Source organism: Bidens hawaiensis, unplaced genomic scaffold (assembly GCF_021521415.1).
Source record: "Bidens hawaiensis isolate Kalapana, Puna unplaced genomic scaffold, B.hawaiensis_p1.1 tig00003115_1, whole genome shotgun sequence".
Taxonomy (NCBI): Eukaryota; Viridiplantae; Streptophyta; class Magnoliopsida; order Asterales; family Asteraceae; genus Bidens; species Bidens hawaiensis.
Genome location: NW_027491167.1, coordinates 1,015,259 through 1,034,262, shown reverse-complemented (window position 1 = coordinate 1,034,262; position 19,004 = coordinate 1,015,259). Strand labels below are relative to the sequence as shown.

Genomic DNA, 19,004 nt, shown 5'->3' with positions numbered 1-19,004 from the left:
AGTATGAACACACGATCTTCGTCCACATGTAACAATCAATCAATATAGTAGAATTATTAGATATTATTTCCTTCAACAATACTCGTGGAATCTCCGGTAACCTCGAAAATGTAGCCGTAAATAATATTTATAATATTGATATTGCGTGTGGGTTTTAAATCTTAAAAGAGAAAAAAAATCAAACAAACTCTTTCTTTGGGATCTACCACCTAACACAACCCAACTCACTCTACCTTAAAATATTCATTCACATAGTAATAATAATAATAAAAGATTCTCTTCATCATCTAATCTTCCTTCCTTCCTTCCTTCCTTCACTCTCCAAACAAACAAAACAGAACATCCGCCCTCGAACCATTACTCGACGAACCACCCACTCCTGAAACTGAAACCATACCGGAATGGAAAGATCAAATCACTTTCAGGGGTTTGGTCGTGAGTGCTTTGTTGGGGACTCTGTTCTGTATTATTACTCACAAGCTCAATCTCACCCTTGGGATCATACCTTCCTTAAACGTGGCCGCCGGTCTGCTGGGCTTCTTCTTTGTCAAGTCGTGGACCACTTTTCTTGAAAAATTTGGGTTTTCGGCTCGCCCCTTCACTAGGCAAGAGAACACTGTTATTCAGACTTGTGTTGTTGCTTGTTACGGCCTCGCCTTTAGCGGTAATATTTGGTTTCTAGATCGTTGGTAGTATAAGTATAATTGATGTTGAATGTTGCAACTGTTTGTTAAGTACTCATTACTGTAACCAATTTTGTTGGTATGGTGGTGACAAACGCATAGAATAATTCTCAACAATAATTGATAAAACTTTGAATTCATAAAACCATGGTTGTCAAAATCCCGCTGATTAATCACTAGTCCGTACCCGACTGACTAGACGATTAATACCAATTTGGTCAAAATTGAAAAATTTATATATAAACTTTGGTATATATATGTATATGTGAAAATTACATGTAACTTACCCCATCGCTTGACTAGCGCCTAGCGAGTTCTGCAACACTGAATAAAACCATTAAAAGGTGCATATTTTTTATGTTTGACAGGTTTTTCAAATTTTTGAAATTTCAAATCGACCAAAAACTATTAATGCATAAATTATGTTAAGCAACAATTTACGTATCTTAGACTAAAGATTGGAAAATATTGAACATTGACTAAATTAGAGGAAAATCTTGAGTGATGAAATCGAGTCTAACAACTGGCCAAATGATCCGGCTGGTCGAGACCTTTATGGCCGCTCATTATGCGTCCATAACTCTACTCCTAGCCCAAGTTTTGCTCTTTTGAAGTTTGGGCCCATTTTTGTGTTTATTTTGTCCAACTAGTCCAAATAAGAGTGTGCTAACTCTCGAATCAGCTCATCTTGATGAAGATGTTACAATGTGGTGATTGGTCATTGATTGTGCACAGGTGGCTTTGGGTCCTATTTGTTGTCAATGGATGAGAGAACATACAATTTGATCGGGGCGGATTACCCTGGCAATCGGGCCGAAGATGTTAAGAATCCAGGATTGTTGTGGATGATTGGCTTTATCTTTGTCGTCAGTTTTCTCGGCCTTTTCAGTCTCGTTCCACTTCGTAAGGTGATAATATCATTTCTTTCGTTGAATTTAAGGTTTTGGGACTTGATTGCGTATAATGTTGATTGTTTGTGAAATCAGGTTATGGTGATGGACTATAAGCTCACATATCCTAGTGGAACTGCCACAGCAATGTTAATCAATAGTTTCCATACAACTACCGGTGCTGAGCTTGCAAGGTACCCAAGAAACCATATATATTCATTAACTGATTCAACTACTTTTGTGATGCCATCATGTCTGTTGTGCAGAAAACAAGTAACCTGTCTCGGGAAGTATCTAAGCATAAGTTTTGTATGGAGTTGCTTCAAATGGTTCTTTGGTGGTATCGGGGATTCATGTGGATTTGACAATTTTCCAAGTCTCGGTTTAACCCTCTTCAAGAACACGTAAGTTTGCTTTTCTTAAAGGGATTTATTTTATTTTATTTTTTCTTTCCTTTTGGTGATATAAAAGCAGATGCTGACATCATTTACTTATGCAGGTTTTACTTTGACTTCAGCCCTACGTATGTCGGATGCGGTCTAATTTGCCCACACATCGTCAATTGCTCGGTTCTTTTCGGAGCCATAATATCATGGGGTGCGCTTTGGCCCTACATTACCACACGAGCAGGGGATTGGTACCCGGCTGATTTAGGCAGCAATGACTTCAAAGGTCTTTATGGATACAAGGTACACATTTCCCGTTTTTTGCATTATTAACTTCTATATATGTTTTCTACCATATTAATATTCTTTCCACCATTGTCATGCATGAAGGTCTTTGTAGCCATTGCACTTATTCTCGGAGACGGGCTTTACAACTTAGTGAAGATCATGACGGTCTCCATTAAAGCTGTGCTGAATAACAACACGAGACGTCAAGATCTCCCTGTATTAAAGGAGATACTTGGTAAATTACAACTTTTATAGTTTTATACGTATGCTATGTGTTAAATATATATTATTAGATTATTAGTATCAGAGTTTTATTGTGTTTATGCACGGGCCCGAGTAAGGTTTATCTAAGGTTTGTTTCTGGTTTCCTAATAAGGGCCCCCCTCCGCTGTAGTCATACATTTCAGTTAAAAATCCGTCTTGTAAACGAATTGAATGATCATAAACAAGTCATGTTCGTGCCTGTCTTTTTAACTTTAACCAAACAAACGATCGAACGCGAACAGTTAAACAAACAGGTATTTTGTTCATGTTTGTTCGTTACGAACATGGGCATGTTCGTGTTCGTGGTCGTTTATGTTTGTTTGTTAAGAGTATAAACAAATGGTTCAAGAAGGAAAATGAACGAACTAAGTTAATAAAACTAGATTAAAATGATGAACAGACAACAGAGGATAACACTACTTAAAATGAAACATGAAAATATTAATCTGTTGGGTCTAAATTAATTAAACTAGACAAAATTGTAATGGGTGAAATTTTAATCTCATAAAACTAGACTAAATTGTATTGAGCCTCAAAATTTAAATGAATATAAAACGAACAAACATAAAATATGTAAACTGATGAACGTAAACAAACAAACATAAAATATCATGTGTTTTTGTTCGTTAATTTAACTAAATGAACAAAAATTTATGTTCATGTTCGTTTGTTTATTAAATAAACAAACATAAACGAACTTCCCACCTAACAGTTCGTGAACTATTCACTGAACGTTCGGTTTGTTTACAGACGTAATTAAAATGCATTTCATTACTTTTTGTTTGACTTAAAGTTGGTCAACTTATACAGACGCCGAAGAAACCAAATCACGATTGGAGCAACAGAAACGAGATGAAATTTTCCTAAAAGACAGGATTCCAACATGGTTTGCAGCATCTGGTTATGTCGGTTTGGCTGCTATATCAACCGCAACAATGCCACTTATTTTCCCGCCCTTAAAATGGTACCTAGTATTATGTTCTTACTTAATAGCCCCTGCTCTTGCTTTCTGCAACTCCTACGGGACTGGTCTCACCGACTGGAGTTTAGCTTCAACATATGGCAAAATCGGTCTTTTTATAATATCGTCATTAGTAGGAAGCAACGGAGGCGTGTTAGCCGGTTTAGCTGCATGTGGTGTCATGATGTCGATCGTCGCAACCGCAGCCGACTTAATGCAAGATTTTAAAACCGGGTACTTGACTTTATCGTCAGCAAAGTCGATGTTTGTGAGTCAACTAGTGGGGACCGCAATGGGTTGCATCATCGCATCCCTCACGTTTTGGATGTTTTGGACCGCGTTTGATATTGGGACCCCTGACAGTCCTTATAAGGCACCGTATGCAGTTATCTACCGAGAAATGGCTATACTTGCGGTTGAAGGGTTTTCTGAGCTTCCAAAACATTGTTTAGGTTTGTGTTGCGGGTTCTTTGTGGCGGCTATAGTTTTGAATATGTTAAGGGATTGGACTCCTGCAAAGGTGTCTAGGTTCATTCCTATTCCTATGGCTATGGCGGTGCCGTTTTATATTGGGGCTTATTTTGCGATTGATATGTTCGTTGGGACGGTTATATTGTTTGTTTGGGAGAGGGTGAACAAAAAGGATTCTGAAGATTATGCGGGTGCAGTTGCTTCGGGGTTAATATGCGGGGATGGAATATGGACCATACCGTCGGCTATACTATCCATTTTCAGGATCGACCCACCCATTTGCATGTACTTCGGGCCTTCGGTAAGCAGTTGATCAGTTGGACATGCGAATGTGTTTGATCAAGTTCGTTATGCCTTTGGTTTGCTATTGTGTTTATGTTATCCTTTAAAAAATGAACATTTGTTTTTAGTGTAAGTATTTAACAAAATGTTATATGATTAAGCTCTCTTTTTTTATTTGTAGGACATAAGTATGTAAAATAGCTTATATAGTCATGTAATGTCCAGTTAATTTGAGATTTGACTTTCAAAGTGACATACTAGGAAGTCAAGGACTAATCATGACATAATATATAAGGGAACATTCTCAAAATAACCATTCTTTTCAACTTTAGCCATCCTTTTCATATAATACCCAAAACAACCACCTAAACCGTCGGATCCGACGTTTCTTCATTGACGGTTTAGCTTTGCCAACCGATGGAACTCGTGCACCTATAAAATCTCGTCACGTGTCAAAGTCTTTGTCGGTCCGATGGAACTGAAGATGGATACGGCGGAAGAGCAGATGGATCCGATGAAAATTTTCCTCTCTAAACATGTAAACCCACTGAGGGGGTGTGAATGAGTTTGATCAAGTTCGTTATGCCTTTCGGAGCAATGGTTCACCGTTAGGGTTTCTGATAGAGTTTTTGGATTAATTGTAGTGTGCATGTTGTTTCTTTTAGTTATCGAACACTGGAAGTCTCGAAGGTAAGACCACAATTTTGATAGCCTAATTTTTGGACACCGGCAAAAGAAACTTTTTATTTATTATAGGGATACGTTAATATAACTGGAACATAATGCAACTTTAGAATAAAATCTGAGTTACTAAGTATTTACTATTAGAGGAAAGGTTATCGTACGAATGAAATTAACGTGCTAAACGTGAGAATCAAGTAGAGTAATTATATATACAAGTAGAGTAATTATGTAAGTGCATCATAGAGTAATTATGTGATTAGTCTATGATAATTACTCTACTTGATGTAATTACATCATAGAGTAATTATGTAATTACTCTATGATAATTACTCTACTTGTATATATAATTACTCTACTTGATTCTCACGTTTAGCACGTTAATTTCATTTTTATTTGATCCAAACCCTACTATTAGTTTATGGGTATGTTTGGCAATGAGCTTTTAGAAGCTTCAAGTTTTAAGCTTTTAAGAAAAAAACCAGTTTTTAAAACATCGACTAATACAATAGTAACTTTTCAATTTGATAATATGGAGAAGTCTAGATTTGTCTTTTTTCTTAAAACTTTGGAATTTAATAAGTTGAGACGTGTTAAGAGGGGGGGAATGGTAGCCACATGAAGCTTTCCAAGTGTGTCTTATTGGCGTTTGAAAGGGTCAATGAGAACATAAATGAATGAACCAGAGTCTCTTGAATGTCTTGATCACTATAGAAAAAAATGACCAGGGTGATGAAATTTCTATTGTTTTGGCATAGAAGATGGGGCAAGTTGAGTTGTCAATGTGTAAACTCATTAAATGTAGTCTCCAAGGTTGAATTATGAACACTGATGTATATAATGCAATTATGGTATTTGAAGAATGCAAGTGATAAGTTGGGGGGTAAGATGAGTTCTCTAATCCATTCTATTGGGATTGACATGATTCTCATCTTTTTTGTGTTCGTTATTCTCTCTCGTCTACCACTCTTTCACTCCGCTACACCCAAAGGCAATTCTATGCCAATCTGCCCAGTAAATTTCACTTGTCCAGCTTTGACCACATTCAAGTACCCGTTTTACAATGGCACGGACACACGATGTGGGTTGATCAAGGTGAAGTGTACTGCGGAAGGTGGGGAGATTCAAATAGGAGGAATGCTGTATATAATTTTAAGCAAGTTTGATTATCATGGTAATTCTAGTCGTTTATTACTCTGGAACCATATATTTGATGGGGTTGTGAAAAATAAAAGCTGTGAAGCACTTATGAATAATTTCACTACACCAAGTCCAAGACCTCTTTTGTATTCCATTTCAATTGTTGATTCCATCAATCTCTTCAAGTGCCAAAAAAAAAATCTGACTTATTTTAAGAAACATAAATACAATAGCTACACCGGATGCAAAGATCACAACTTCTATTATAACTACTCTAACACAACAGTTCCAAGTGATCTCCCACACACATGTCAAGTAGTGCAACTACCTGTGAACACCCCAAGTGCTCTGGGATTTAATGAAACCAACATATTCTCTCTTCTCTCTCCCGGTACCCCCACTTTTTTTAATTTATCACATTCATGTTCCAAGTGCCAAGACCAAAACCGCTCTTGTGGGATTGCAGAGGGAGTTGTTTATTGTTTTGACGTCAAAAAGGGTATTCACATCTTCTTTTATTTCTATTTGGAATGTTTATAAAGCGAAAATTTTGTATCTATAGTTTATAAAGCGAAAATTTTGTCTTAAGGTGATATTGGAATGTTATCGGCAGGAAGAAAATTGTGTGGGAAGATTTATGCCTTGGGTAATTTATCGTAAACCTATTTTTTTGTGTTGTCAATCCACTATTTAACTTTGAAGACATACTTATTTATGAACTTACATCTTTTGACAGTTGTAGGTCTTGGCGTAGGCATTATAACAATATTAGTCATCATAATCTTATGCTTAAGAAGGAAAATTGAAATGAGAAAATATGTGAAGTACAATTTCAAAGTTGAAATGTTCCTAAAGAATCATGAATTCCTAGCTCCAAAAAGGTATTCTTATCCACAAGTTAAGAAGATAACAAACTCGTTTAATGTCAAACTAGGGAAAGGTGGTTTTGGTACTGTTTATAAAGGAGTTCTAAAAAACCAAATTCCAGTAGCCGTGAAGGTTTTAAGTGAAATAAAAGGTGACGGGGAAGATTTCATTAATGAAGTTGCAAGTGTTGGTAGGACTTCCCATGTTAATATTGTAAGTCTTTTGGGATTTTGTTTGGAAGGTCGAAAAAGAGCTTTAATCTATGAATTTATGCCTAATGGTTCCCTAGAGAGATTCATATATAGTCATGGTTCTTCAAGTAGTAGCCGACTTGGGTGGGAAAAGTTGCACCAGATTGCAATAGGGATTGCTCGAGGTCTAGAATACTTGTATAGGGGTTGCAGCACACGAATATTGCATTTTGACATAAAGCCACATAATATCCTATTGGATAATGATTTTTGTCCTAAGATATCCGACTTTGGCATGGCAAAGTTGTTCCGTGAGAAAGAAAGCAAGATATCCGTGTCCCATATGAGAGGAACGCCTGGTTATATTGCTCCTGAACTATTTTCTAGGAATTTTGGAGAGGTTTCCCACAAATCAGATGTTTATAGTTATGGAATGATGATTTTAGAAATGGTTGGAGGGAGAACAAACATAAAGGTTGGAGCTGATCATACAAGCGAGGTATACTTTCCTCATTATATATATAAGAAAGTTGAATTGCATGAAGAACAACTTGGACTGAATGAGATTGTGAGCGATGAAGATAACAAGATTGCAAGGAAGATGATTGTTGTGGGCTTGTGGTGCATACAATCGAACCCCTTGAGTCGACCGACAATCACAAAAGTGTTGGAAATGTTAGAAGGGGAGTTAGCAACACTGGAAGTCCCTCCAAAACCTTATTTATCTTCTCCGTCAAGGCTTATAGGTTCTCCATCTATAGACTCGTTACAGTCGTATTGTTCTTCTAAATGACACTTTGTAATATTTTATCATTTAGGTATTGTTTATTGTTAACTACTATTGTATAAACTAATTATCGAATGTATAACTGTTTATGCATCAGTTGATTGTGTGATTAACAAAGAGCTAGAATAACACACTATGAAAAAGTGCGGATTGTCATGCACAATTGGACGAGTTTAGATGGCATTTTCTGAAAAAACAAAATGTGATTATTTGTGGAAAGGTTTAATATGGGCCAAAATAGGTGTTGTTTTCTATCTTTTTTTTTCAAAATTTTATAAATAATATTTTTTGTTAAACAATTGAATAACTGTTTGGGAAATTGGGCGATTTTCAACCACGTTCTACCCGTGCCAGTGTGATTTTTAATCCTTAAATTTTAACTTGGCACTTTCCATCAATTATCAACCGGAAATAAGATTTTTGTTTGGTTGAAGTAGCTTCAAACTTTTAGATTGGTATGATAGCGTTTGAGAGCTACAGGCTTTTACATTTGAATTTACAAGTTTAGTACTTGAACTTCTATCAACTTTTGTTAATTTATGTACTATTTACACATTCAAACCTTATTCAAAACTAACTACCCCACGACTTTTTGAGGGGCCATAACTTTTTCACACGTTAATAATTTTTTAAACAAATTACATCATAAAAACGAGCATTTTATTCTCTTTAATTTGAGTATGATATTGTTATACTTCTTTAACTTTAAAAAATTAACATACCACGTGATTATCGGTTGAGATCGGTAACAAGTCGAGTCAGGTGAGCTCGAGTCATGTGTAAGACCAAATTAGGAGTTGAGTTAGATGAACTTGAGTCATGTGTAAGACCAGATTAGGGCCAGAGCGAGTCGATACAAAAAGGGCTAAATTAGTTCGATTCGTGTTGGTACGCTTTTGAGTCGAAAGGGTCAGGTCAGAACATGTTTCAGATTAGAACAATGCCTGTTCAGAGAGGGATTCATATCAAAATAGGTTGGTTTAAAAAATTATCTATTTGAAATTACTGTATATTTCAACTGTGTTCTTGATTTTCGCCATCAGTTACACGCTTACTGTCTTTCCATGAATTACACGTCTACATTCAGGTTATGTATGCACTGTCATCAGGTGAATCATGTACCGACACTAATTATGCGGTTGATGTTAGGTTGTGCGCCCATTCCGTCGCACCACGCGGACACCCAACTAGTTTTATTAAAAGCTTCTGCTACTCTGCCAAACACCTAAATAAATTTAAAAAGTTACAGCTATCAGCTTTCAGCCTTCAGCTACCAGCTTTCAGCCTTCAGCTACCAGCTTTCAGCCTTCAGCTTTCAGCTAACAACCACCAGCTAGTTTTGCCAAACATACCCGTCGGTATGTTTGGAAAGGAGCTTTTAAGAGCTTCAAGCTTTTAAGAAAAAGCTCATATTCAATAAAAAGCTTTGTTTGGTTATGGTAACTTCAAGCTTTTAGGTTGATAGAAAAAGCTCCATATTTAAACACTACTATGCGTTTGAGAAAAAGCTAGCTACAATCTTTTACATTTGAATTTACAAGTTTGGTACTTGAACTTCTATAAACTTTTGTTAATTTATATAATAGTTACACATTTAACCCTTATTCAAAACTAACTACCCCCACGATTTTTTTCAGGGCCATAACCTTTTCACACGTTAATAATTTTTTAAACAAATTACATCATAAAAACGAGCATTTTATTCTCTTTAATTTGAGTATGATATTATTATACTTCTTTAATTTTAAAAAATTAGCATACTATGTGATTATCAGTTATGATCGGTAACAACGAGTCAGGTGAGCTAAAGTCACGTGTAAGACCAAATTAGGGTCGGAACGAGTCAATGCAAAAAGGGATAGTTTGGTTCATGTCAGTGCGCTTTTGAGTCGAAAGGGGTCAAGTCAGAAATGTTTCAGATTAGAACAGTGCATATTTAGAATGAGATTCAGATCAAAATAGGTTGGTTTAAAAAGTTATATATTTGAAATTACTGTATATTTCAGCTTTGTTTCTTGATTTTCGACATCAGTTACACGCTTACTGCCTTTTCATGAATTACACGTCTACATTCGGGTTATATATGCACTGTCATCAGGTGAATCATGTACCGACACTGATTATGCGGTTGATGTTAGGTTGTGCGCCCATTTTGTCGCACCACGTGGGCACTCACCTAGTTTTATTAAAAGTTTCTGCTACTCTGCCAAACACCTAAAAATATTTAAAAAGCTACAGCTAACAGCTTCCAGCCATCAGCTTCTAGCCTTCAGCTTCTAGCTAGTTTTGCCAAACATTTTTTAATTTGAAAAGAAAACATGGAACTTCTAAAATTTAAATTTGAAAACTTAGTACTACATTTTAATTATAATAAAAACAAATTATTAGCACATCCAATTTTAGTTGATGAAAAATCTGAACTTAAATAATTAATTGATCATACAATTAAATACACAAAAACCACAAGCATAAATTGGGCCGGGTACATTGGAAAGGTAATACTAAATTGGGTCTAAAGAGAGGCGGGTACTCCGGGTAGAACAATTTACAAAGAAAGTCTAATAAGATGCCACGTGGCATAACAATTTATTAGATTAGGGATATTGCAATTTGCAAGAACGCTTAAGTTATTGGAAGCATTATTCAAAATGAAAGTCTTCTACGAAAGAAATCAATTTTTTAATGTAGAGGATAGATACGGTTGATATCAATTTTAGACATTTAAAATTATGATAAAATAGCAAAAGACGTCTTTTATATTTGTACGCTTTTTCAATAAACGTCATTTAGCAAATTTAATGATAGAAAACATCTTTTATGCTTAAAAGCTCTTTCAAGTTATGTCCTTTGACACTAACCTAGTTAACTTTTCTCGTTAAATTTGGTCATGTACAGTACACATGAGGGTAGCTTTGTAATTTTATAGTTTATTTAATTGATAGTACTAAATAAAATAAAAATTGTATACATCACACACACACACACACACACACACACACACACACACACACTCTTTCTTCTTTCTCTATCTACTCCCTTTCTTCTCCCTCTCTCACCATCAAGCAATGTGTAGTGGGCGTGACTTTGGGCGAGAGGTGGGCGAGAAAGGGCGAGAACACCGCCCCCCGGCGATATGTGGGCGAATTGGGGGCGGGGTTATATTGTCGCCGGCGAGAGATTAAAATAATAGTATAATAATAATGTTGCCGTTGGATAACAGCTAACTAAAGAAAAATTAAATTAAAAACTTAATATAAATATCAAACCAATTAAACCATTTTCACCATATCATACACAAACTCAAACATAAAAATACCAATCATTTTCATCATTTCATACTTCTTCAAACTCAATGAGTTCCCCGGATTCCACGAATTCTGCCGATTTGGGATCAATTAATCAACGAGAGTCGAAGAATTCATCAGATTCATCGACGAGTGGCGGAAGAGCATTTAGAGGTCACGAACGCGGTTCGGGCCGTCGCCAATAACATGGTGTCCGACTCTACTAGCTATACGCCACCACGTAAACGGTCATATATCCTCCGGGATCGTAAGCAAGCGAACGCTCGTTTGATGAAGGACTACTTCAACGACACACCTACATATAACGACTCTATGTTTCGACGTCGTTTTCGGATGTCCAAGCGTTTATTTTTGCGCATCGTTGGAGATCTGGAGCGGGAGTATGAGTATTTTCAACAGAAACCCGACTCAAGAGGATATTTAGGATTCTCCGCCATCCAAAAGTGTACTTCGGCTCTACGCATCCTCGCATACGGCAACACGTTCGATATCAATGACGAGTATTTAAAGATGGCTGAGAAAACAACGAGAGATGCGTTGGAGAATTTTTGCATCGGTAAAATTTAAATTGTTTATATTAACTATTGTTTTGAATATAAATATTTTTTAATAATTTATTTGTATAGGACTAATACAATTATACTCTCGTCGTTATCTGAGGATTCCTACTTCAAACGACCTGACTCGCATATACGATGTACACGAAAGCAAACATTCTTTTCCAGGCATGATCGGTAGTATAGATTGCATGCATTGGGAGTGGGCCAATTGTCCAACCGCATGGCGAGGTCGATACACTCGTGGAGACCATGGAGTGCCAACGGTTAGTCTTCAAGCCATTTGTTTAGACGACCTCTGGATTTGGTCAGCCTACTTCGGCTCAGTCGGGTCCAACAACGACATAAACGTTCTCAACGCGTCACCCGTGCTAAAGTATTACATCAGCCGTAGCATACCGGTCTTACCATTTTATGCCAACGATACCTTCTATCGTCACGGATACTATTTGGGAGATGGGATATATCCAGAAGACTCGATCATCGTCAAGACGTTTCAAGACCCGATCGAAGAAAAAAGAGATTATTTTGAAAAGAAGCAAGAGTTCGCGAGAAAGGATATCGAGAGGTGTTTCAGGGTTCTAAAAAACGTTGGCATTATGTGAAAAACAATTGTCGTGTATGGACGTTGACAAAAATGAGCGATGCCATGTATACGTGTATCATATTGCATAATATGATTTTAGAAGACAAGGGAAACACAATATGTCAACACTATATACCAGGAAGCGTTCCAGAACAGTTCCATAAACCAACCCAAGACCAACGAGCGTATAACATTCACCAGCTCACATCAAGTGATATACATAACCAACTGAAGGCGGATTTGGTTCAATAAGTGTGGGATAATCATCCCGTTGAGGACGAAGAGGAGGACGAAGAGGAGGACGAAGACGAGGAGGAGGACGAAGACGAGGACGGGGACGAAGACGAAGATGAAGACGAATAGATTAGTTTTTTTATCTGTATTTTGTTGTGGTGTGTTTTTTTAATTATAATTTATTTTTATTATTGGTGTGTTTTTTTTACTTTTATGTATTTTTTTGTATTTATTTTTTAATTTTAATACATTTTTATTTAATTATTTAAATAAATTGGTTTTTATTTGATTAGTTTAGTTATAAAAAGAAAATAATAAAAAAAGATACCGTGGACCCAACTTGTAGCCCCTACACCATTACATCTCAAAAACAATTTCTCACCATTTGCTGACTAGGCGCCACGTGTCACAATTCGTCCCATTTGTAGCCCCTCCACTACTCATAGCCTCACCAACCAAACAATCACCACCCACTACCTGTTGTCACCACCACCACGACACCACCCACCACATGCCACCTTCAATAACACATGCCACCACTACAGTCCAGGACCACCACCCCCACCACATCGCCGGACCGCCACCACCTACAACCACCGCGTATACCAGATCTGAAATTCATCACCGAACAATCCCCGCGCCGCGTATACCACCAATAACCATCGCTGGACCGCCACCACCTGCAACCACCGCGTATACCAGATCTGGAATTCATCGCCGGACCATCGCCGCATATACCACCACCAACCATCACCGGACCAAATCCAAATCAAGGCATACCAGATCTGGAATTTTGAACCAACCCACCACCAAACTGGCCACAAAATCCGCTTCTTCTTCCCTTCTATTCCTACATTATATCAATGGCTCATCGCTTCATAGATTTCAGTTATCCGGGTTTCAGGTTGTTGGATCGGTGGTGGTGGTATCGGAAAAACAAGAGAGAGAGAGAGAGAGGAGCGGGGTATTTGTGGTGGTGCTGGAAAGACAAGGGGTCGCCGGATATTAGGTGAAGGATGGTGGCGATTGTTGAGGTTTGTTTGAACATGGCGATGATGGATTGGTCATTCAAGAAGATTAGTAAAGTGTGTGTATACTTTAATCAATGGCAAAAGTGATGGAGATGCCATAGTTGGTCTAGTGTGGCGGTGGAGGTGGGTGTAGAAAGGGTGGTGGGTGGAGAGTAGAGAGAGAGAGAAAGAAAAAATTAGAGAGCGGGATAGATATTTGTAAAGAAAATGTTTCTTTTAGTATTATCAATTAATAAACTATAAAATTACAAAGTTACCCTCATATGCACTGCACATGACTAAATTTAACGAGAAAAATTAACTGGGTTAGTGTCAAAAGGACATAACTTGAAAGAACTTTTAAGCATAAAGGATGTCATCTGTCATTAAGTTCGACAAAAGGACGTCAATTGAAAAAGCGTAAAAACATAAATGACATCTTTTCTCATTTTGTCTAAAATTATCATAACGAGTTGAAGGAATTGTTTTGATAATATGGTTAGATATGCATTATATTTTGTTACCTTATTTAAAGAATCATTAGTGCATAGAAAATAAGAGGATGCAAGTGTAAAATCATTCCATGCATTATTGTTGTGATTTCTTTTTTCTATATTTTATGAAAAAAATAAAATAAATTTCGACGTGGATTGAGGGTTAAATTGAAAATGATGGGGCCACATTGGATGCGGGTCAGTGATATGCGAAGACTTGTGATAATCAACCATACAATTATTAACCACCAACATTAATTCCATATCTAACTTCCAACATAGATCATGAATCATAACATAACTAAATGTTTTATTACGTGTTCCTCGTAACACCGTAACAATGGTCCAACATGTGAATCTTTAGTTTTAACTTTTTTTTTTCACATTACATTTGGTTCCATAAAACATGAACAGGCCACCAGTAACATTTTGATTTTTAATTACATGTCTAAAAATTCGTGAAAAACCAGTAATTTCCCTTTTATGGTTGATTATTGATCGCTAACGTTGCCAGTCATCACTGCGGATTTCTCGTACATTCATGGCAAGGCAAGGTGCTTTGTTGGAGCCTTTCCTTGGTAGATTTACGAGTAGTTTGTCTCATATGTGTCACTTTTGCTTGGTGATAGTTTATGAGAAATAGTTACGGGTGGTTTGGTATTTGCACTTTATCAACTACACTATTCAAATCTACAAACTTAATTATTGTATACTTAGCTTAAAAGTAGTTATCACGATGGTAGAAACATGTATGATGCTTCATGCTAAATAATATAGCTAGATATCCAAATTGAAATGTAAAACCCCAAGCAAAATTGGTCTAGGATGTTAAATCCACAAGTGGAAGAGTTTGGAATATAGATCTTCAAGAGGTAAATTGAATCCTTTGGGTTCTGAATACTATCCCCATGTTGTAATATAAACCCTTTGGGTTTTGTAATTAAAATTCACTGAATAAATTTTTTGAATCACACACTAATCTTTCAGGTTTAAATAAATTGTTAGTACTCCCTTAACTATATATTTGAAAAGAAACAAAGACTGGGTATGCAAGTTCTTTTCTTTATCCATACTAGAAACTAGGACAAATATCGTCCTTATACATATATATGGAGATATTGCAACTCTTCGTGAAGGACATGGGTATTGGCAATTAGCCAGTGGGAAAACCTTCGGTGAAAACTATGTTAGATGATCAAGTTACCACTGCTCCAAGTAGCCACTGATACGTAGTTGGTATTAATGTACAATTGTCATTGATGTTTAGTTTCCATTAAACATTTCACTAATCATTCATATATGAAGCCTTTTGGTCATTGATCTTAGCTTAATCACCCAAGGACATTTCCCCTTAGATCCCATAAGCAGTGTCGTGTAACCCCCTGGTCACTCGAGTAATTCGTCCCTTGAACCATCGGGTTATAAGTATATTCAGTTTAATTTGATGCAAAGAAGGAACCTTGTCGAGGCTTGACGTGTTGCGAATCCTCTTAAATGAGAGAGCTGCCTTGGGGCATGGACACATGTGGTGCAAGGCTGTCGTCGAATCGTGTGTACGGTGTTGGGTTAAGTCTCACAATGAGCGTAATCCTCATGTTTAGTTGCTATAATTTAGTTTGGAACCTTGAACAGACAACCGATGATAATCCGGAGGATGGTATTGACTAGAAAGAAGCATAATTTTGTAAAAGTGTGTACTCCACACATGATAGCTTGTAACAATGTTTATACTCATTTCTTCTTGATTCTAAGTAATTTCAACTAAACCAAAATGACCTTGATGATATAACATGTAGTATTTACATTCTTAGCCTTATTAAATCACATTCGAGTTATTATATTCCAAACTTCGAGGTCAATTCTTATCCATCTTCCTAATGCACATAACCCAATTTAGTAATCACTTCAAACCTCAAGGGCTAAACTTGCCATTCATTAAATGATTAAAACTGACTTCGATCTCTTCCTTGTCTTCCGTCTTCTTCACAGTTTGCTATTATCCTCACTGACACACCATCGTCTTATATAGTAACATCGTAGCAATTGGCAGTGAACATGATTAATTCAGACTATTTTTCAATAATGTTAACGTGGACTGGATTGAGCTTTGTTACCCTAAGAATACCACGTTAAAACATCAATTGAAGAATCCCGCACACTCCTTGATCTATCTTGACGCAAACCCTCTTCCTAATTACACTCTGAATCACTCGAATTATAATCCAAGGAAAATATGAAACCCTAGCTCTCAACTCATAGTTAATTCGTACTCGTACCAGGTAATTTATATGTGTTTCTTGGTCGGAATCTTTTGATTAATCAAATCCCACTTTCAATTTCTTCAATTTGGGGAATTATCAATTTAGGGTTCTAGTTGATTATGGGGTTAATTTTAATGTCTGGCTATGTATTTTTCTTTTCATTCTTAAACCAAGTGAGACACCAGCCCAGTTGGCTGGTGCACCCTTGTTAAGTGAACCGGCCAGGGGCGCATGTTTGAACACCCCTGAGCCCGGTTTTGTTTGTTTTTTATTTTTTTGTTTTATTTCTCATCTATATTAAATATATTGATAAATTTTAACTCGTTTATCAGCCAAAACACCGCCAAACTTTTTTACTCAAATTATTTCGACGATTAATATTTTCATTAGTTAATCACATCTCATTTCAAGAAAATCAGTTAAATTAATTATTTTATTTTAGTTTTAAGAAATATAAACTAATTACACCTAAAACTATATAAAAACCTCAACGATACCTAAATCCGTTATAAATCCCTAAAATCCTTAAGTGTTGTATTTTACTCGTTTATTATCGACACAATAATTTATTCTAGCATACTTTTATTCTTGGAAAATCCGTAGGGATCCTTCGCATTACCAATTAACTCGCTTAATCGTCTACTTGTTACTGCTTTATCATTTATATGAGTTTCATAACTCTTTTTTATACTTTTGTTAGTTTGGGCTCAGGATTTCCTAACAACCATCCCCATTGAAGGATTGGGCTAACGTAAGTCGGGTTTGGAGTATCGGTCTATCCTTAAGTACTGGTTAATGATCCCTATCTTCCTGACTGATGAGCCTTGCCCAATTTGTCGCAAGGTCTGTTTGGATTCTTATGGAGACCATGCGGTGCATTGCAAAGAATTGTCTGACTTTAAATACAGACATGATTTGGTTAGGTATGTTCTGTGTGATGTTTTTAAACAGGCAGGGATTTCTGCTAAAAAGGAGGCCTGTGTTAACTTTCTTATGGATCCTCTTGAAGGGATATACTTTACGACCAACTGATATTCTTGTGTTCGGGTGGGCAGGGGGAAACATGCTTGTGTGGATCTTACAGGAGTGCCTCCTCTTGTTGGGCTCAAGGATCGTGGGTTTATTGTGGGTCAGACTGCGTTGATGGTTGAATCGGGCAAAGTTATTAAACACGAGAAAGCTTGTTTAGAGAATCAATGTCTTTCTCCCATTTTCATTTGATACATTTGGTTTTCTGGCCCCAGAGGCTGTGAATTTTTTGAGTAGGGGTCATCGTGTCGTACACGAAACCTCTTCGACTCCTAGGTCCCAAAGCTTTGTTTTTAGTAGGATTGACTTTGCTATTCAAAAGGGGGTTGCGGCGCAACTTGTTGCCCCTTTGCCTACCAATTTATTGTAATCGTTTTGTACTTATGAAAGGTTACATGAAAGGATTCAGTTTTAATACAATTCATGTTTATGTTATCGTGTGCTATTATCCATTACATGATCGTACATGCTTATGCTTGCTACATGCATTATACATGTTTACTTTATGTTGATGTTGTGGATAAGCTTATACATACATATACATGCACACTATTGTAGGAGGGCCCTTTGAGGTGTACCTACGCTCCCTGGTAATTTGGCTTTACATAAAAGAGAATAAAAGAGAATGGGAGTTTTCATTTAGTTTTACGCATTACTTTTGTGTTTGGTTTATTTCACCATTAACATGTGAGTCACTTCATTTCTCATTAAATATATATACATATACAAAACATAAGAAATATCACCAACTACATGTTGACAAATTATTTATTTTAAGCATGCTACGGATGTTAATGTTTGATGCTTGATCAAGATGGAAGATATTAGTGGACCTTAGGTTATCTGTATAAAAAGACTTATGTTTTAACTATACTTGTATTTTTCTTTGAAATAATTGTGTACTTGTTGCGAGTTTGAAATTTATATAAATGATATTGTCACATTCAATAGTATCATTTGTGTGATGAACAATCACATTACGCCCTGATGTTAATCCGTCGTCCATTGGCGTGTGACAAAACACTCTTACTCTTTTAAATTATTTAAACGAGTCAAAGTTTGCAAGGGATTATAGATCCCTAAAACTTTATAAACCAAGTAATCGCTGATACTCAGGCTATAATATATGTTTGTCTAAATCCTTATATATGTGTTCTGACGGTGGGCATACCATAACACACTTGGTCATTCCTATTCTCACAGAGAGCCGAAGTTAAATACATCGTTAGGAGAATGATTTTGTGTATATGATTAGTTTCTAAGGCCTTGGACACTGTCTACTAAGTTGTTTCGAGTTGAGATTATATTTTATGAAGTATTATGATAAGTTAGTTATTCACCAACATTTATGTTGATGTATTTTCCAAACTGTTCTCAGGTAATACATGATAGAAGTAATTAGTAAGGATTATACATGATAGCAGATGGTCGGATATAGCTATTAGATGCGGATCTAACTCTTAAGATGACGACATCACTTGTTAACAGCTCTCCTTTGTTAACTACGATTATGTTTTTTTTTTGCTTAAAATGTCTGCAATGGGCTTATGTCTGCGGGCGCGCAGACATTAGCTTTTGAAGACAACTTGTTTTTTGTTTTTAAAAAGACCTGAAAAGTGATTTTATGGTATTAAAAA

General features: G+C 36.4%; 3 protein-coding genes and 1 pseudogene across 4 annotated transcripts in view; 3 read left to right on the top strand and 1 right to left on the bottom strand.

Annotated features, from left to right (window-relative positions):
• The first annotated feature begins 482 nt into the window (after positions 1-482).
• On the top strand, positions 483-4,466 carry LOC143622304 (putative metal-nicotianamine transporter YSL6). The gene is made up of 7 exons (XM_077093490.1): positions 483-664; positions 1,419-1,591; positions 1,670-1,767; positions 1,840-1,977; positions 2,073-2,262; positions 2,350-2,482; positions 3,322-4,466. Exons 2-7 carry the CDS (start codon positions 1,445-1,447, stop codon positions 4,254-4,256), a joined length of 1,641 nt encoding a protein of 546 aa, XP_076949605.1. The 5' UTR covers positions 483-664; positions 1,419-1,444; the 3' UTR covers positions 4,257-4,466.
• Positions 4,467-5,451: 985 nt separating this feature from the next.
• Positions 5,452-6,586, top strand: LOC143622225 (uncharacterized). The gene has a single exon (XM_077093425.1). The coding sequence runs from the start codon at positions 5,738-5,740 to the stop codon at positions 6,584-6,586; it is 849 nt and encodes a 282-aa protein (XP_076949540.1). The 5' UTR covers positions 5,452-5,737.
• Positions 6,587-6,662: 76 nt separating this feature from the next.
• On the top strand, positions 6,663-8,021 carry LOC143622255 (PR5-like receptor kinase pseudogene; annotated as a pseudogene). Its single transcript, XR_013151664.1, has 2 exons — positions 6,663-6,692; positions 6,783-8,021. The product of XR_013151664.1 is annotated as a PR5-like receptor kinase pseudogene (transcript).
• A 1,105-nt stretch (positions 8,022-9,126) lies between these two features.
• The window catches only part of LOC143622254 (GRAS family protein RAM1-like), a 97,518-nt gene continuing 87,640 nt past the window's right edge, over positions 9,127-19,004 (bottom strand). Inside the window, exon 3 of the mRNA XM_077093446.1 lies at positions 9,127-9,140. The gene's annotated coding sequence lies outside the window, so the exon portion shown is untranslated. The remainder of the gene's footprint in view (positions 9,141-19,004) is intronic.